This window comes from Pituophis catenifer, unplaced genomic scaffold (genome assembly GCF_029215685.1).
Source record: "Pituophis catenifer annectens isolate HBS135680 unplaced genomic scaffold, rPitCat1.0.hap2 SCAF_7, whole genome shotgun sequence".
Taxonomy (NCBI): Eukaryota; Metazoa; Chordata; class Lepidosauria; order Squamata; family Colubridae; genus Pituophis; species Pituophis catenifer.
Window position 1 is genome coordinate 53,245,146 of NW_027256887.1, and position 15,480 is coordinate 53,260,625.

Here is a 15,480-nt window from a genome sequence, read left to right on the forward strand (position 1 = left end):
TGTATATAAAAGTACAAAAAATACTATCGCACTTAAAGCAAACATACAACAAACATCTATGATTCTTTGCACATAACAGTTGGCAATAATGGCCCTTTGAAACAAGGAAGAATCCAAATGAGTTGACTTCTCAGATGCTTTTTTATTTTTCTTCATTGCCTCTTTCTTTAGAGATTCTTTCTAAAGGGATAGTTCCTTGCCTCAGCCCAATCTTTCTCAACTTTAGCCACCTTAAGATACAGTATATGGACTTCAACTCCCAGAATTCCCCAGATAGCTCTGCTGGCTAGGTAATTTGGGGAACTGAAGTCCAGACCTCTTAAAGCGGCTAGGGTTGAGAAATACTGCCTTAATCCATTAGTGCCTAAGCATCCAACCCAGTTGTCATTTTCTTTTTCACCTGCAGAGTTGTACCAGGGATGACTTTCTGACCAATTTCCACTCTTTTATAAGCATCTCTCCTTTTTCTGAGCTCATATTTGTGTTTTCAGTAATAGGAGAAGAAAAGGATGAAAAGTTTGCAAATATCACAATGTATCTTTGCAAAATGGCTTTCCCTTGAATTTTAAAATAAGGCAAGCAGCATATTTCATTAAAACAAGTTAAAATATACTAGCATATGCTAATTGTTGCAAATGTTTTTAAACTTGTGAGCTGTTGTGGCATAGTGATTAGATGTAGTATTGCAGGCTGACTCTGTCAACTGCCAGAATTTTCAATTCTAACTGGTTCGAGGTTGACTCAGCCATCCATCCTTCCAAGGTTTGGAAAATGAGGACCCAGGTTGTTGGGGGAAGTATGCTAACTTTGTAATCCACTTAGAGCAGGGGTGTCAAAGTCAATTTCATTGAGGGCCACATCAGGGTTGTGTTTGACCTTGGAGGGCTAGGGTGGGTGTGGCCAGGGTGGGCATAGTCAGCTCGACGTCACTCGTGTTAAGAGCACCTGTGGTGGGCCGAGTGCTCTGCCAGCGAAAGCAGGCTCCTGAGCTCCATTTTTGGATGTGATGGCCTTCTGCAACTCTCTTCCAGTGAAAATGGAGCTTGGGAGGGCCACATGTGGCCCTCCTGAGCTCTGTTTATGCTGAGAAAGGCACTAAGAGCTGGTCTTTTGCTGTTTTCAAGGTGGTCCCACAGGCCAGATCCAAGACCCCATGAGCCAGATCCGGTCTGCAGGCCTTGAGTTTGACACCCTAACTTAGAGAGTCCTGTAAAGCAGTATATAAGTCTATATAAGTGGTATATAAGTGCTGTTGCTATTAAAATAGTATAAAGTAATTCAGCTTTTATACATTGTGTTTTACAGAAAATTCAATATGACTTAAAATTTATTTCATTTTTTAAAAATACAGTTAATGAATTATCCGAACAATTCTAAATTCAAATCAGTTTTGTAGAAAACTTATTTCATTTATACTTTACACATTTATAAAGTACAGGACTTTGACACGTATACAGTAATCTGTTTTCAACATCTAATTGTACAATACAAAGTCTACTAAATGCAATTCTTTCAATACTCCAGGATAAATAACATTAAGGGGAATGTGATGTCAGGGCATTCAGAGGAACATAAAATAAATTGAGATTACTAATCTGTGTAGCTTCCAACTTTCCCTTACAAATTGTGAAGAAAGGTAAAATATGATAATCAATTCTTTACCAATTTAATCAATAGATAAGTCTCATTTTTCAAAATAAGTCAAAAGAATAATACAGCTGCATGAAGTAATGCTGGAATTCTTTTTTTTTTTTAAGTTTTTTTTATATTTTAAAACATAAAACATAAAATACATCTTTTTAGAGCACGGATTTGATCCGGTATAAAGTAAATACAATTACTCACATTTCCTAAACCAATTTTGTTCCAAATTTTATCCATTTACCTCTTAAAAAAAAGAAAAAAGAAAAAAATCTTATTCTAAACATTTAGATTTTAAACATTCTACTATGTCACCCTAAATTCTAAACAATTATTTCCAAATAGACATCATTCCAAATCTTTTTCATTTTAACAATCAATATTTCATATATATTCCTCATTTCTAAGACCTATTACATCGAGTCTATATTGTACCTCTTTTAAATGGCAACTAGTATCCATAATCTTGACAAAGAATATTTTCCTCCTCTCTTAATTGTTTCTAAATCAATCAACATTTCCATCTAGAATTTGTCACTCCCAAAATACTTTATTTTAAAGTCTAATATTTAACTGATTCATAATTTAAATAGCTATTTCCCAACAGTGTTTTTCGCCACTTCTATCTCTATTTATTTAACTGGTTCACAGTTTGGCTTAGCTATTCTCCAGTATTGTCTCTTCCACTTCCTCCTGAGTTTATTTTTTGGCTGGTTCGCATCTTAATCAATTGCTTTCCAGCGATGCTTTCCTCCACTCCTAACCTTACTTATTTGAGCTGGTTCACAGTATAATTTTAACTGCATACCAACATTATCTCCTTCAATCCTCCTAAATCTATTATAAAACTGGTTCAGAATTTAAATAGTTGCTTCCCAGCAATGCTTTCCTCTGCTCCAACCTCTATTTTTAACTGGTTCACAACTATATTTCAGTTGCTCTCCAGGTATATTTTCCTCCACTCCTAACTTTTTATTTTTTGGCTAGTTCACAGTTTTGCTTTAACTGTTACCTAGTGTATGCTTTCCTCCACTCCTAACTCTTATTTTTATTTTTAATTGGTTCCCAGTTTTGCCTTAACTGTTCTCCAGTATGATGCTTTCCTCCACTCCTACCTTATTTGTAAGTCTAGATCACAGCTTTACTTTCACTGTTCTCCAGAATCATGCTTCCCTCCACTCCTAACTTCATTTGTTTAACTAATTCATAACACTTTATTTTAATTATTGTCCAGCTTTATGTTTTCCTCCATTTCTACATCTCTTATTCAATTATTTAACTTTAAATTAATTCACAATATATTACTCATATTCATTTTTAAATCCATTTTCCTCCATATCTTTAACTGATTTAAGATAAAAAAGTATATCGACAAATATCTTAGCTCCTCTTCCCTCCTAGGCTTTCTCCCATGCCATATTTATTTCCACTGAATATCAACATTTTAAATCACTTTAAAATCAATTTTCTATAATTATTAAATCTGTAAGTAATTCTTCTTAATATCCAGCACCTTAGAAAACATTTTCTTCTAAATTATTAGGTCTGTAAATAGAGCTTAAAAATTCCAAGTTTAAAAAGGTATTAAAACATCCAAAAATCGTAATTTTCAATCATTTATACTCATTTTTTCCTAGTCAAATTGTTGTATATTCATAAAACCAACTTAGATAAAAATAATAGTAAAAAAGAGAGAGAATAGTAACAATATTAATAATAGTTAAAATAAAAACAAAAGAAAAAAACAAGAATAAATAGGAAAGAGAATAGAAATATAACAAAAGAAATTGAAAAGAGAATTAGAAAAAATAGAGAGGGAAAAAAGGACAAAAGAAAAAAAAAGAAAAAAGAAAGAAAAAAATAAAATAAAATTGAGAGAGAGCCCAGAGAAGAAGGAAGGTATCTCCTAAAATTATTCAAAGATCAAACTCCCAGACACCATTACATCCATTTAATTCAAACTATGGTATTTTGTTATCTTGTTACTTTATATTCCATTTTTTCCCTCTCCAATCTATCTGAGTATATTTATTTTCCATTTCAATGTCCTCAAAGTTAGAAGTTCTATAAAGTTAATTCTGAATTGACTGTTCCATATATGGTATCACCATGTTCTTCTTTTGTTGCCACACCCTTTTTCTCTTGTTGTCATGCTTAATAAATCAGTTTTCATTATTCCATTTCTTCTTTCTGGTCTTCAATATCCTCTAATACACAGATTATATGTCCAAAGTCAAGCCTCTTGAAATTTTTCTCAAAATAATCCACTTTAAGTAACAGGCAACAAAGTTTCTCTTTCAAGTAACAAGCAGTCTGGAATTTACACTTTCCCTTTTCAGCTGGCAGCCATCTTTTCCATCTTTGTTTGTCTTTTATCTTTATTTTTAAAAACATATTTATTTCCTCTTCTCCTTCCTCTCTCTCAAACATAATCCAATCTCGTTTAGCCACAAAAAATAGCCACAAAAAATAAAAAAAGAAGACCAAATCTGTAATAAAATCATTTCCAAAAAGTCTATAATTAACGCTATCTATCAACAGGTCTTTTCTCCACCATTCTTTTGAGTCTTTTTGCCCCAATGTTTCTTAGCCGCTGTTAAGGTTAGGGCACACTTTTTGTAAATCCAACATTTACGGGCAGTTCTCGCCTGGGCAGAAGTCAACTCACTTGGCTTTCAAACTCCCTGCTCTGCTCTCCGTTTCTCGCTTCTCCTCCTCTCCTCCAGCATGATCTTTGTTCCCGGTTGCCGCGGTTTCAGGACAGCCGCCATGGCTGTTGTTCCACTGTCGCTGGCGTGAAGGGAAAGCCTCCGGCCCCTAGGAACCTACCCATTCCTCTCAGCTGCCCAAGGGGTCCCTTCTTGTCCCCCTGTCCCTTCAAGACAGGGGAGGTCCAAAGATCTGTCGGCAGCAGCTTGGCAGACGGGGTTTTGGCAGAGCTTGTCATTTCCCCATCTGTATCCCCGTGGCACCAACCGGAAGTCCTCCTAATGCTGGAATTCTTGATTTCAAGGAAAACTAAAACTAAAAAACACATAGTTTTTTTCTAAAAGGAAGAGACAGATTTTAATATTACTACTAATTAGAAGCCATGTCAGAAGAAATAAACAGGAGACCAGGAAAAGAAAGTCAGACAGAACAAGACCATCACAAGAAGCCAATGTGGGGGCACAGAAAGTTTATTGAAATTCTGAAATTTAAAAGGACACATGTGGGAGATGAAAAGAAGATCAAGTCATTCATAATGGAATGTAACATTCAGTGAGAATTTACAATAAAAGGGAAAATAGCACTCATTGGGGAAATGACATTTTAAAAGAGGTAGCACTGAGAGAATACCCTGGAAGCAGGCAATGGCATAGCATATACTGTAGTTATTCCTTATAAATCCTTTTGCCTTACAAAATGTTGAGGTAGGGAAGGAATATGCATTTGTATATGCATTTTAGGCAGATAAAAGTAAAGTGGGAAAAAGAAAAGAGGATTGGAAGACAGCCTTTATGAAATAGAGAAGGGGAAGAAAAAGGACAGGAAAAGAGGGCTGAGAAACTAGCTTGTAGGCTTTTATGTACGTATCCTATAGCTCAGAAGGGGGGAGAGGGGAGACAGGAAGATAAGTATATTTTTTCACTGCAGTGACTGCACAATCCTTGAGAACTGATGAAGCCTCCAGACTGGAAGGCGAAAAGAGGATCCTTGTCTACAGGGTTTGACACAATTTTGGGTTATGTCATTTCAGATTATTCAGGAAATCTATGCTTCTCAGTTCAAGAAGGAAATGTACTGGAGAGGCTGTGTTTGACTCCTCAAAAGCCAGGCAGCATCCTTGGGACTGTAACACGATTTAGACTTTGTGAAAGCCCCAACAATCTTCTTCCCACTTCATGTTCACACTATCTGGGCTAAATTCAAACCATTAAAGAGACATGGCTTCAAATGACTCAGAAATGTATAATGAACATATTAGCAACTGCAGTAACATGGTCAACTCATGTTTTAGCTCTGTCTACTTAAAATATAGTGCATGAAGTCATCTATAGAAGGGTTGTTTAGGACAGCCATCCCCAACCTTTTGGGCACCAGGGACTGGTTCCATGGAGAGAGGTTTTTTCATAGAAAAGTGGGGGTGTGGTTTCGTGTGCTGCCTGCATCCCACGGATGGGGCTTCACTTGTTTGCATGACCTAGTTTCTGGCATCCTGCAGATCGGTGCTGGTCCATGGACCAGGGGTTGGGGACCCCTGGTTTAGGGTTCTAGCTCTAAAAGGGCCGTGGTTGCTCTCACTTTAAGGAATATGCTGTACTCAGAGATACACCTGAGCCAGCGGTGAAATCCACTTACCTTCGCTACCGGTTTGGAAACGAAAGCACGTGGGAGCGTGTGCACTATGCACATGCGTGCCTCTTCTGCACATGCACAGAACCTTCTGCGCATGCGCAGATGGTTAAAAAAAGGGACGTAATGACATCCCAGTGGGTAGGCGGAATCTCCTGCCGCCGGCTCTACCAGTTCAGTGAACTGGATATAACTGGGGGGATTTCACTGCTGACCTGAGCCTTACATTTCTGGCATTCAGGAAGACATCAAAATCTTTTTTTTTTTTTAATGGACATCTGGCAACTACCTAAAAAACCAGAAATTGAGATTCATACAAAAATGGTCATGGTATATTCATTCATTTTGGAAGCATAAATCATAAATTTCATCCTAGAATGCTGAATGAACTTGCTGATGGTTAAAACTTTATGAATTATCTTGAGAAAACTTGTACGGATTAATGGTTTAAGTACCAAATGAATTATAATGGGATCAATTGGAAAGCCCTCAAAAAGAATGACATGGATTTGCTAAGAACAAGTTGTAGCAGAATAAACTTTTTACTCTCAATTTAATAAGGTAAACTCATTAGTATATTGTAACTTGATACTGTATCTTATTTTCATTTCATTTCATTTTCATTTCAATGCATTTGGCAAAATAATAAATGATACTCATATTTGTAAGCCAATAAATTATGGCTCAAATGGATATTAAATTAATATATAGCTGGCTTGGAAATCTCATGAAATTGAAGAATGAAGAAGTAGCAGGTATAATATAACTGAGGAGACGCCACATAGAAGGTCAAGATTTATTTTACATCAAGTCCAGAGTGCAAAACATAGATTAATGGATTTAAGGCAGATTCTTAACTTCCTATTAGTAAAAGCAGTTCATTAACGAAACTCATTTCATAGACAGTTGGTAGACTGTTCAGTCAGAGGTTAAACAACCATCTGTTGGACATGTTTTAATTGAATCCTTGCAATAAATAGGGAGTTGGCTGAATGTCAAAGAAGGCCTCTTTCAATTCCACATGTCTATGACTTTCTATGCAGAGAGATTTTAAAAGTGGAAATATGATAAAACAATTGACCCAATTAAAAGCTTTGAAGCACACTTTTAGTTAATTGCATTGTTAATATTTCAACTTTCTACACATTCTGTCAATTTATGGAAAGAAATATTCTTTTACTAACATGGTGAAGTGAGATTAAAGTGAGACTATCATGCATGAACTATCATAATATATGTGGGTTTTCCTCCAATAGTTGAACTTCACACAGTGAATTAATTCATATGAATCTTTAGTTGGATATAAGTTCCATTGCACTGAATATAGTTTACTCCTAATTATATATGAATAATTTATTTCACATATACTGTAAGGAATCTTAACAATATCATGTATGTATGTTTGTGGGCATTTTCCCAGAAAAGCAATGGATATTAGAAAAAAGTTAGATTGTAGATAGATTAACCTGGAATCTGCTTCCTTATTCCTTTTTAAAGCTATTGCAAGAAACTGCATATAAAGATAATACAGTAGTCCTTGTTTCACTAGGGTGAAAATATATAAGAATGAAGTTCCTTAGAGTATACAGTATATGTGTGTCTCTAAAACATATTGTTGCCATCTGTCATTTTGAAAAGAAGACAGTTTATAAAGAAATAGACTTGGGGACAAATTACAAAAAAAAGAGACCAAGAAACAGGAAATCACGGCAGATGTCTTCTGGAAGAAGCCTAGAGGGAGAAATGCATTTCAGATATCTTGGCACAGCACTATGTTGCTTGTATTATAAATATGCAACATACTGTGCTCACAAGAAGGGCAAGCATTTATTTTTTCTCAGTGGAATACTAAACAATATCTCTTTTTATAAAAGAAATTTTAAGTAATAATTATACCATATTTTAGGGGAAAAAATGTACTGAGATTAACAGATGTATGAAATTGGGTATGTCATAACTGTATAAACCCACAAGGGAGAAAGCATGATATTTAATTAATATCCTTTCTATAAATACTTATGTTGAGGATAGGATATATCTTTAGAAGAGAATATTTGTAACTCAGGGTTAAACTGTGGGCTCCTTGGTGCTCTCTGAACTTAGTTGTCTTCTTGTAGATGTTTCATTATCAAACTAGATAACATCATCAGTTTCTGCTAAGAACCACCTATACTACCGCACTGTGAGCCAGCTGTAGCTTCCAAATACTCTTCAAGGGTAGCCCCACATAGAGCACATTGCTGTAGTCCAAACGTGAGATGACTAGGGCTTGAGTGACCGATCACAGGGACTCCTGATCTAGGAAAGGCAGTACCTGGTGTACAAGATGAAGTTGTGCAAACCCTGTATGCTCCTCTCATATATGAATGAGGCATTTCCTGTGTTTATTTTAGATATAAAATTAAGGGAAATTGAGTTCTCTCAAGTTCAGTTGAGAAAAATGAAATTGATTGAAACAATTTCTAATATTCAGTCTTCTAATAAAGACTGCATATTAACAAGATATGAATAGTGCCCTTCTGTCCTAGGTTTTCTATTAAACGTTCACTCAGGGTCAAGTTACATATCATGACTAGCATTGCTGAGAAAATAAAATATTAAACTACAATTATTAATCTCCATAATTGGATTCTGCTGCTTTATTCATGAATTTTTCATTCAACCTTTTTCCCCTTAACTAAGCAGATAGTTTCAATTTCTTTCAAATGAGACTATTCCCTCAGATTAAAGCAGCTATATTTTAAAATGGATTCTGGAGTGGTTTCAATTGCTTACTTATTGGCTTGCCCTGCTTAAGACTCCAGACAGTCTAAATCAGAGATCTTCAAACATGGCAGCTTTAAGACTTGTGGATTTCAACTCCCAGAAGTCTGGCTGGAGACTTCTGGGAGTTGAAGTCCACAAGTCTTAAAGCTGCCATGTTTGGGGACCCCTGGTCTAAATGATGTAGATCACAATACACAGGTAGACCTCAACTTAGAGCAGTTTGTTTAGTGACCTTTCAAAGTTACAATGGCAATGAAAAAAGTGACTTATGATTATTTTTCACACTTATGACCATTGCAGCATCCACATGGTCACGTGATCAAAATTCAGGTGCTTGACAGCTCGTTCATATTTATAACCATTGCAGTGTCCTGGGGTCATGTAATCACCTTTTGCAAACTTCTGACAAGCAAAGTCAATGGGGAAGCCAGATTCACTTAACAATCGGGTTACTAACTCAAGAACTGCAATGATTCACTTAACAAATGTGGCAACAAAAGTTGTAAAATGGGGCAAAACTCACTGAACAAATGTCTCACTTAGCAACATAAATTTTGAGCTCAATTGTGAGCATAAGTCGAGGACAACATGTAGTACCTGTTGGGCACACTTTCATTCAGGGCAGAAAGGATTGTTATTAGTTATAAGTTAAATATAGAAATTAATCCTGATTGGTGGTCATGAAAGATATTTCTTGTTCTTTGGGCAATCAGAATTTTACCTTTAATTTTGGCAACAGCAGTCCTTTAGAATTATTGGGCGTTTTCCAAAAGCAAAGTCTAGTATTTAAGTATTTTGATTATTTGAATCCCATTGTTCATTGTGAAAATTATTTTTCAGTACACATTTTTGTTCTGTGATTTTTGTCATAGTCACTATTGATCTTTAAGTAGACAAGAGGATTAATTAAGAAAAGGTGAAATATGAGGAATGGTTTAACTCTGCTTGATGTTAATACATGACTATATAACCTTATAAATGTCATTTTTGGAAATTGGTTTTTTTTTTTAACCTTTTCAAATATAATGGACAAAGTCAGGCAACAAAATGTCCACACAAAACTATCTTAGCTCTGTATCATGCTTTTCAGTGGTAGGTTGCCCCCGGTTCGGACCAGTTCCGCTCACTGAACCTGCCGTCATCAGAACACTTCTGCACATGCTTAGAAGAGCGTGCGCGCGCCCAAGCAAAGCAAATTATTAGTAAAGGTAAGTAGAACCCACCCCTGATGCTTTTGTAATGAATAATATGTCCAATGACTTCAGGTTTTGTTTCACATACATTTCACTTCAAATCTAAACCAAGCATATAACAATAAATAATGGTTTAAATTATTGTGCACTTTAGTCTGTGGCATATTAATTAACTTTATAATTTTCTGCCTTTTTAGTGCCTTCATTTTTCCAATTATAGGAGTCTTTCCATGACTTGCATTCATACTTTCCCAACATATCTAAGGTTTAACTTTATTTTTAATGCTTCCATTTACCAGTTGGTTTTATCTCTTATTTGTTGTGCGTGTAGTCCAAGGTATTCTCAACAACTGTCTCTGGCAGAATTCAAAGGCTTTGCAATATAACTGCACTATATTATATGGCCTTGGTGGCGCAATGGTTAGAATGCAGTACTGCAGGTTACTTCTGCTGACTGCCGGCAGTTCAAATCTCACCAGGCTCAAGTTGACTCAGTCTTCCATATTTCTGAGGTTGGTAAAATGAGGATCCAGACTGTTAGGGGCAATATGCTGACTCTGTAAACCACTTAGAAAGATCTGTAAAGCACTGTTAAGTGGTATATAAGTGCTATTACTATTGCTATCTTATCTGAACCTATATGCTATATGCTAAAGAATGAATGCGGAAAGGGATAGGATTCTGATTAGTTGTCACTTTTAGCAGACTCCTGTTGGTCATAATTAATAGTCTAGACGGATTTTAAAAAATGAGGATGCTCAGGGAATGCTGTGCAGTAATACCAACCTACCTTAAACCCAATTTGAGCAAGGCAAAGCTGCTCCTCAAAAGCAACTATACCTTTTCTTTTTGTGTACTCAAGTATCCAATGGAAGAAATTTCACACCTTTTTAGTTTTCAGAAATATTAAAGGCTAATTTATCTGCTATGCTGTCTAATTTGTTTTATATACAACCCCGGGCAAGGTGATCTGGATTTGTAAAGAGACAATTTTCTTCAATAGTACCTTTTCTGTTGCCTCAAAACTCTTCTATACCTGTTACTTGTCATTTGCTAAAGGCCAGGAGAGCCTTCTATCCAGGAGTGGGCTTCAAATATTTTAGCAAGGAGTTCTCTGCCTGGTTTCTGGGTGGGCGTGGTCATGATGGGTGTGGCCTAGTTGGCATCCTGCACCATGGCAGGGGGGGCGTTTTGCCCTCCCCTAGTTCCAGAAGCTTTCTTTGAGCCTCCGGGAGGGCGAAAACAGCCTCCCCAGGCTCCAGAGGCCCTCCCCTGGCTCGGGAGGCATTCTTCGACTCTCCAGGAGGGTGAAAACAGCCTTCCTAGGCTCCAAAGGCCCTTCCCAAACTTCCAGTAGGCCTGTATTTTGCCCTCCCTGAGCCTCCACGCATGCCCTGCACTTACCTGCATCTAAAATGGGGCACGTGGGGACTTCTGGGAGGGAAGGGGCAGGGTGAGCGGGGCCAGCCAGGAGTGGGATTTGGGGTTGTCCAAACTGCACAGAATCTTAGCTAGAGGTTCTCTAGCTAAGGTAGTTGCTGAAGTTTAGCAAGTACAGTCAGAAAAACTACAAAGAATTGTGAAGCAGAACACAGCCAAGACAGCTACTTGACTTCACTTTAAAATGAAAAGTGGCTATGATGATTTGCAAAGCTTCCCTTGAACTTTCACTGAAGGGGGAAAAAAATACTTGAAGACTGACAAATCCTTTTTATAGACATCATAAGAAGGGACTGTGATTAGGTCATGATAACAATAAATCAGTTCTTCTTCTTCTATGACTGAGAAGCAGTATGCACATTTTAATTTCATACCTGTGAAGCATAGGCTAAAAGTAAAAGGGCTTGTTTTCAAAACCATTTGCGGTTTAGTTTGCTTTTAGATTTATATTGCTGTCAAAGTTTGCAAATATATCTTTTTCAAACTGATTCACATTTTGTGTTGTGTTGTTTTGCTTATTTTTAATTCAGGATAATCCCCAGAAGAGCTGTCAAGTAGCTATGATAACACTCTTATGCTTCATAATAAGATGCATTAAGCCTGTGTCCATTCTAATAATTTATAAAAATTGGGATATTCTACCAATAATAAGCATATGCTCAGGCACTCCTGGGATAACTCAGATAAATTGCATAAAAGAAATATTGATGAAAACCTGTGATTACATTTTGTGGAATGTTTCCACAAGGAACATTTTGAAGGTCACCTTTAGAGCAAAAATGAGTAAAAACTACCCTTCTGAATGCACTCCTTCCTAGTCCCTTTCTCCTGCTGGACCTAACCATATCTTCCTTGTTCTCGTGTTTGCCTCTTTATAACATTTCCTTTTTCCTGTTGTCTCTGCTTGGAAACACCCACATAAATTATTTACTTGAATAATATTTTTCCCTTAAGTCTTCTCTTCTGAACAATAACTCCCTTAGCAGGAAATCTTTCAAAAAGTTCCAAGTTCCTAGGACTTGGAAACTAAATGAGAAATTGAAGCCAATATATCATCTCATCTGCAGAGTTTTGAGGAACAGTAAATTTTCAACACTTTTCACTATTGTTAGCTATCACAACAAGATTATTCAAATAAATCTAGTCTTCTATTTCAAATTACTAACTACCCATTTTGAAGATTTTCACCAACACAGTGAGAACAATGAAGAATGGAATGGAAACTGAGATCATCTTCCTACAGTTGCAATCGGCATAGAAAATGAACTTTCCTAAACATCTTGAGAACAACTTCAAGCCTCAAGGAATAAGAAACCATAATATAGAATACTTAAAAGCAGCTGAAAGTCATGTTTGTGTGTTAAGGTTCTAGTGGGTTCCCCCCCCCCACAAGATAGGTTCTGCTCCTAGATAGGCATGATCAATGCTGAGACTGAAAACAGACCAGGGGTGAAATGCTCCCAATTTGGACCGGATCGCCCGATCTGGTAGCGATGGTGATGGAGAACTGGTAGCAAAAATCCCTGCCCCCCTCCCATGCCCAGCTGAGCCGTGCGATCATCAGAGGCTTTTTTTTATTATTATTTTTAAAGCGTTTTTTCTACAACCTCTTTGGCCGAAAAAATGCTTTTAAAAGTAAAAAAAAAAGCCTCTGATGATCACGCAGCTCAGCTGGGATCGTCAGAGGCTTTTAAAAGCATTTTTTCTACAACCTCTTTGGCCGAAGAAGTTCTAGAAAAAATGCTTTTAAAAGTAAAAAAAAAAAAAAGTTGGCCATACCCACTCAGTTACATTACCCTCCCCCCCACCAAGCCACGCCCACAGAACCAGTAATAGCAAATTTTACATTTCACCACTGAAGCAGACACACTCATTGTTTTCAGACTTCTTAATCCAAATATTTCTAATAGCTGAAAAGTAGTTAACAAGCAATTTCTGAATGTGACTAGAAAAGGAAACCAACCACGGTTTGAATAAGATGATTATTCTCTCATCTTCCAGTGCTCAAAAACTGGGTTGAGACTGTGGTCATGTTATTTCCTTGTAAGGCACAACTGTCTGGAACATTTATGGGTGAAGCCTTGTCCTCTCCTTTATTCACAAAGATTTGAAAAGCTGATCTACTGGCTAGTGCTGCATTCTTCACCATAGTCATCAGTCTTCAATCTGCCATGTCTAATTCCAGTCACTCTGCTGGAAGCCCATAGTATAGCCCTTCTCAACCCATTTCCAAATCAATTCTAAAAAGTGAACAGTTTCTTGCCATGTTTCACTGTGTCCTAGATGTATATTTATTTCTCTGTATACAATTTCTGTCTTTTGGTTTCATATTTATCAATCATTCTCTTCCCTCCATTTTTGTTCATCTAGAGCATGGGTGTCAAACTCGATCGCATCACGTGATGTATATTGTGATGTATCACTATGCTTTTTGCCTTTGCGGATCCAGGGTGGGCATGGCCTGTGCGTAACACATATGGCCAGCGGGCCACCAGTTTGATAATTCTAGAGCCTCTTTCACTTCCTGAGTCCATCAAACATTCTCTTTCATACTTCCCATTTGTTTAATTTCACACATTTCTCTGGCACGTTGTAACATAATTCTGTTTTACTCTATTCCAATCAACTTTCACATTTTTTTTCTTGTGGGAGATTAATCTAAATTTAATCTATTTTCATATAGGACTTTGTGCTTTATTCATAGAGTCATTTACTTCATTCTAGTTTCTTTCACCTCTTTTCTTTTCTTCCATGGTTATCTCTCCCTAAAATCTATTCTTAACAAAGAAGAGTCTGTCCCACATTCAAAATCTTTCATCACCCTTCAGCAATATGTGTTGCATAATAAATAAAACAACATACATCATTTAAGTTACCTGTGCTTGGTCAATGTAAAGTTCTTCATCATGGTCCTGTAAATTATCCAGGTCTTCAAAAGCTACTTCATGTGTTTCAGAAACATAAGTTACAGAACTCATTGTAGGAGCAGCTATAATAGCATCAAAGATAAAATATCCTATGAGAATTCCTGCAAAAGCTTTTATTCTTCAATCTTTTTAAGGGAAAAAAAGTATATATATATATATATAAATGCTGATTACCAATCTGATTGAAAACAATCTATTAAATATTACCCTGTTTCCCCAAAAATAAGACATCCCCCTGATAATAAGCCCAATCGGGCTTTTGAGTGCATGTGCTAAAATAAGCCTCCCCCCAAAAATAAGCCCTCCCCGAAAATATTTAAATCAGAGCTGGAAATCAGGTAAAACGGCAAGAGGAACCCAGCTTGCTCCATGTGCCCCAAAATAATAAGACCTCCCCGAAAATAAGGCCAAGCACTTATTTCAGGGTTCAAAAAATATAAGACGTGTTTCAGAAGAATGGTTTCTTTATTTTTGCTACATAAAACAAACTATCAAATATATTTATATATTTATTATAATCTGAATTTAACAGAACTCCTGGTGTCTTCACAGAGACACCATTTCCCTGCCCAGGGAAAGTGGGCAGATAATTGTGCTCTGGGTTCGTAACATCCTTCAAGGGGCATCCCCTGCTGGAAAAGGGAGTTATGTATGTTACTGGAATGGTACTTTCATAATAACAAAACCCTTTTTTGATTTCTTTTTAGAGGCAAGTTAGAGCAGTGACCATATAATAATCTAACAACGACTACATACTCATATGTAGAATCTCCCCAGCACAAATTTCTAGATATAGTTTATCTTAAGACTACTGTGGCTTAGGGCTAGTCTGCCTGGTAGGTAACTAATGATCAGGGAACTATTTCTGAAGAACATAAATAGATAATGTCATCCTTTATTAATCTACCACTCAAAGTGACTTCAGAGTACATTTTTCTGCGCTACTTTCAAAGTGTGTCTCAAAAGTGCTTTTTCAAAAGGCAACTGGCCTTTTTTGTTTTTCCTTGAGGACATTTTGCTTTTGGATAGCAGAAGTAATGAAGCTTTTTGGATGGGAAGTGAAAGGTCTTCAAGGAAAAACAAAGGAAGTCCAGTTGCCTTTTGAAAAAACACCTTTGAGACAACCATGATCTGGATGTCCAAGAATCTCCATAGATTTTCAAAGTATGCTTTCCCAT

General features: G+C 36.6%; 1 protein-coding gene across 1 annotated transcript in view; it reads right to left on the reverse strand.

The window, feature by feature from the left end:
* EPYC (epiphycan) overlaps positions 1-15,480 on the reverse strand; it is a 28,227-nt gene extending 12,747 nt beyond the window's left edge. Inside the window, 2 exon segments of the mRNA XM_070947886.1 lie at positions 14,252-14,420; positions 15,416-15,480. Coding sequence (XP_070803987.1) covers positions 14,252-14,420; positions 15,416-15,480 — 234 coding nt within the window.